The sequence below is a fragment of the Erinaceus europaeus genome, chromosome 9 (genome assembly GCF_950295315.1).
Source record: "Erinaceus europaeus chromosome 9, mEriEur2.1, whole genome shotgun sequence".
Taxonomy (NCBI): domain Eukaryota; kingdom Metazoa; phylum Chordata; class Mammalia; order Eulipotyphla; family Erinaceidae; genus Erinaceus; species Erinaceus europaeus.
This window is the reverse complement of record NC_080170.1, coordinates 74984221-74986597: the sequence shown is the minus strand read 5'-3', so window position 1 is coordinate 74986597 and position 2377 is coordinate 74984221. Positions and strand designations below refer to the sequence as shown.

The 2377-nt window shown below is 43.6% G+C and overlaps 1 protein-coding gene across 1 annotated transcript; it reads right to left on the bottom strand.

The window, feature by feature from the left end:
* Positions 1 to 1004: 1004 nt before the first annotated feature.
* LOC103125255 (large ribosomal subunit protein eL38-like) lies at positions 1005 to 1359 on the bottom strand. The gene has a single exon (XM_060196994.1). It carries the CDS (start codon positions 1271 to 1273, stop codon positions 1061 to 1063), a length of 213 nt encoding a protein of 70 aa, XP_060052977.1. The 5' UTR covers positions 1274 to 1359; the 3' UTR covers positions 1005 to 1060.
* Positions 1360 to 2377: the final 1018 nt, after the last annotated feature.

Sequence of the window (2377 nt, the reverse complement as noted above, 5' to 3'; positions counted from 1 at the left end):
GAGTCTCCAGGGTCCCTAAGTGTCCATGGAAAATCAAAAAATAGGGGCCAGGTGGTGGTGCACCTGGTTGAGCGCACATGTTACAGTGTGCAAGGACCCGTGTTTGAGCCCCCCCCCGGTCCCTACCTGCAGAGGGAACACTTCACAAGTGGTGAAACAGGTCTGTGGGTGTCTCTCTAACTTCTCAATCATCCTGTCCCTTCTCAATTTCTGGCTGCGTCTATCCAATAAAAATAAAGATAATTTAAAAAAAGAAAATAAAAAAGTAGACTAAACTTCACTTCGGATTTCTTCTGCTTGCTTAGCTGCCTTCCCCTCCCTCCTTCTCTCCCTCCCTCCTTCCTTCCTTCTTTCCTTCCTTCCTGTTTCCTTTTCTTCCTTCCTTCCTTCCTTCCTTCCTTCCTTCCTTCCTTCCTTCCTTCTGTTTGATAGACCACAACACTAAAGCCTCCTCCCATGCAGTGGGGGCTGGTCTCAAGCTTGGGTGGCACCCATGGCAAAGTAGCACACTATCCAGATAGCTATTCTGTCAGCAACTTAAGCGTCTGCTCTCTGTATTATACATCTATCAACAAGCAGGTGCTGCAGCCTACAAAGCCTCATCTGTCAGCTCACTGAAGTTGTGAGCTTTGCTCTTTCCTTTAATTTGAGTCTGTGGACCACCTGGAATTTCCAGCCAAAATGCTACATGTGGGATTATTCAGGGACCAAAATCCACTTTCCCTTGAGGCACAGGTGCTAGGTTTCCTGATTTTTCTATCTCAGGTCAAATCTACAGGGTTAGCACCTCTAGAATATTAGACCATCTGAATGTCTGGCACACTTATTTTCACTAATAGCTGTCTGTTCATTGTTCAGTCTTGCCAGTGATGAGATGCATTTCTGGCATTCATTAAGTTGATTAACAACCCCTTCTGTGTTAGTGGGAAATCATCATAACTGAGCTTCATAATAACTTCCGATGATGTTTAGTTTTTATTATATGTTTAATAGCTGGGGACAAATTTTTATTTATTTTTTTTAAAATAATTTTAATACAGTTTAAATCAGCACTCCTGCTTCATTTCAGCTCTTTTACTGCCAAACCTGGGGGCAGGGACTGCTTCAGTTTCTCCGCCTTCTCCTTGTCCGTGATGACCAGCGTGTAAAGGTACCTGCTGCACCGCACCTTGAACTTCACATTATCTTTGTTCTTCTTGATCTTGACAGACTTGGCGTACTTGCGCCGCGCGGTCAGCAGAAAGTCCTTGATCTCCTCGATCTTGCGGGGCATGGTGATCAGGTGCGGCCGCCGGCACCTACAGGCAGAGAGACGCTCTCAGGAAGCCGCGAGCAACACGGAAAGCGGAAAAGGACGGCGCTTCCAAATTTTTATTTCTTTATTGGGAGATTAGTGGTTTATAGTCAACAGTAAAATACAATAGTTTGTACATATGTAATATTTCTCCATTTTCCACATAACAGTTCAATCCCATTAGGTCATCTTCTGTCATCATATTCCAGGACCTGAGCCCCCACCACACCCCCATCTCCACCCCCACCGCAGAGTTTTTTAATTTGGTGCAACACACCAACTCCAGTCCAAGTTCTGCTTTGTGTTTTCCCTTCTTTTCTTGTTTTTTTATTATTTATTTATTGACTTAATAATGATCAACATGACCATAGGACAAGAGGAGTACAATTCCCACCACCAGAGTTTCGTATCCCATCCCCTCCATTGAGGAACTTTCCTGTTCTTTATCCCTCTGGGAGCATGGACCCAGGATCAATATGGGGTGCAGAAGGTGGAAGGTCTGGCTTCTGTAATTGCTTCTCTGATGGACATAGGCATTGGCAGTTCTATCCATACTCCCAGCCTGTTTCTATTTTTCCTTAATGGGACAGGTCTGGAGAGGTGGGGTTCCAGGATACATTGGTGAGATCATCTGTCCAGTAAAGTCAAGTTGATGTCATGGTAGCATCTGCAACTTGGTAGCTAAAAAGCATTAAGATATAAGGCAGAACAAATTGTTTAATAATCAAGAATATAAAGGTAAGACTATAGCAGATGAGATTTGGGATCTCCATTTTGGAAAAAGCTAGTTGGTCTATTTTAGGTATATTCCAAGGGGCCCATGACTTTACTGATTTTTGCCTGTGCCCAATAGCTAATGTGCAGGTGGGCTAAAGGTATTGTCTGGGAAGATGGTGTCAGAGTTGGAAATAGGACTAGAAAGATGCATCAGGGAAAAGAGTAGCTCCAAAATATGGGAAAAGTATATAAATATTGTTAACTGTAAATCCCATTGATTTGATCTGGGGCCCATATTCAGCACAGAAGCCTGTGTAACATCTGCATCACTATAGGTCTGAGCGTTCTGTAGTCATAGCTAGGAAC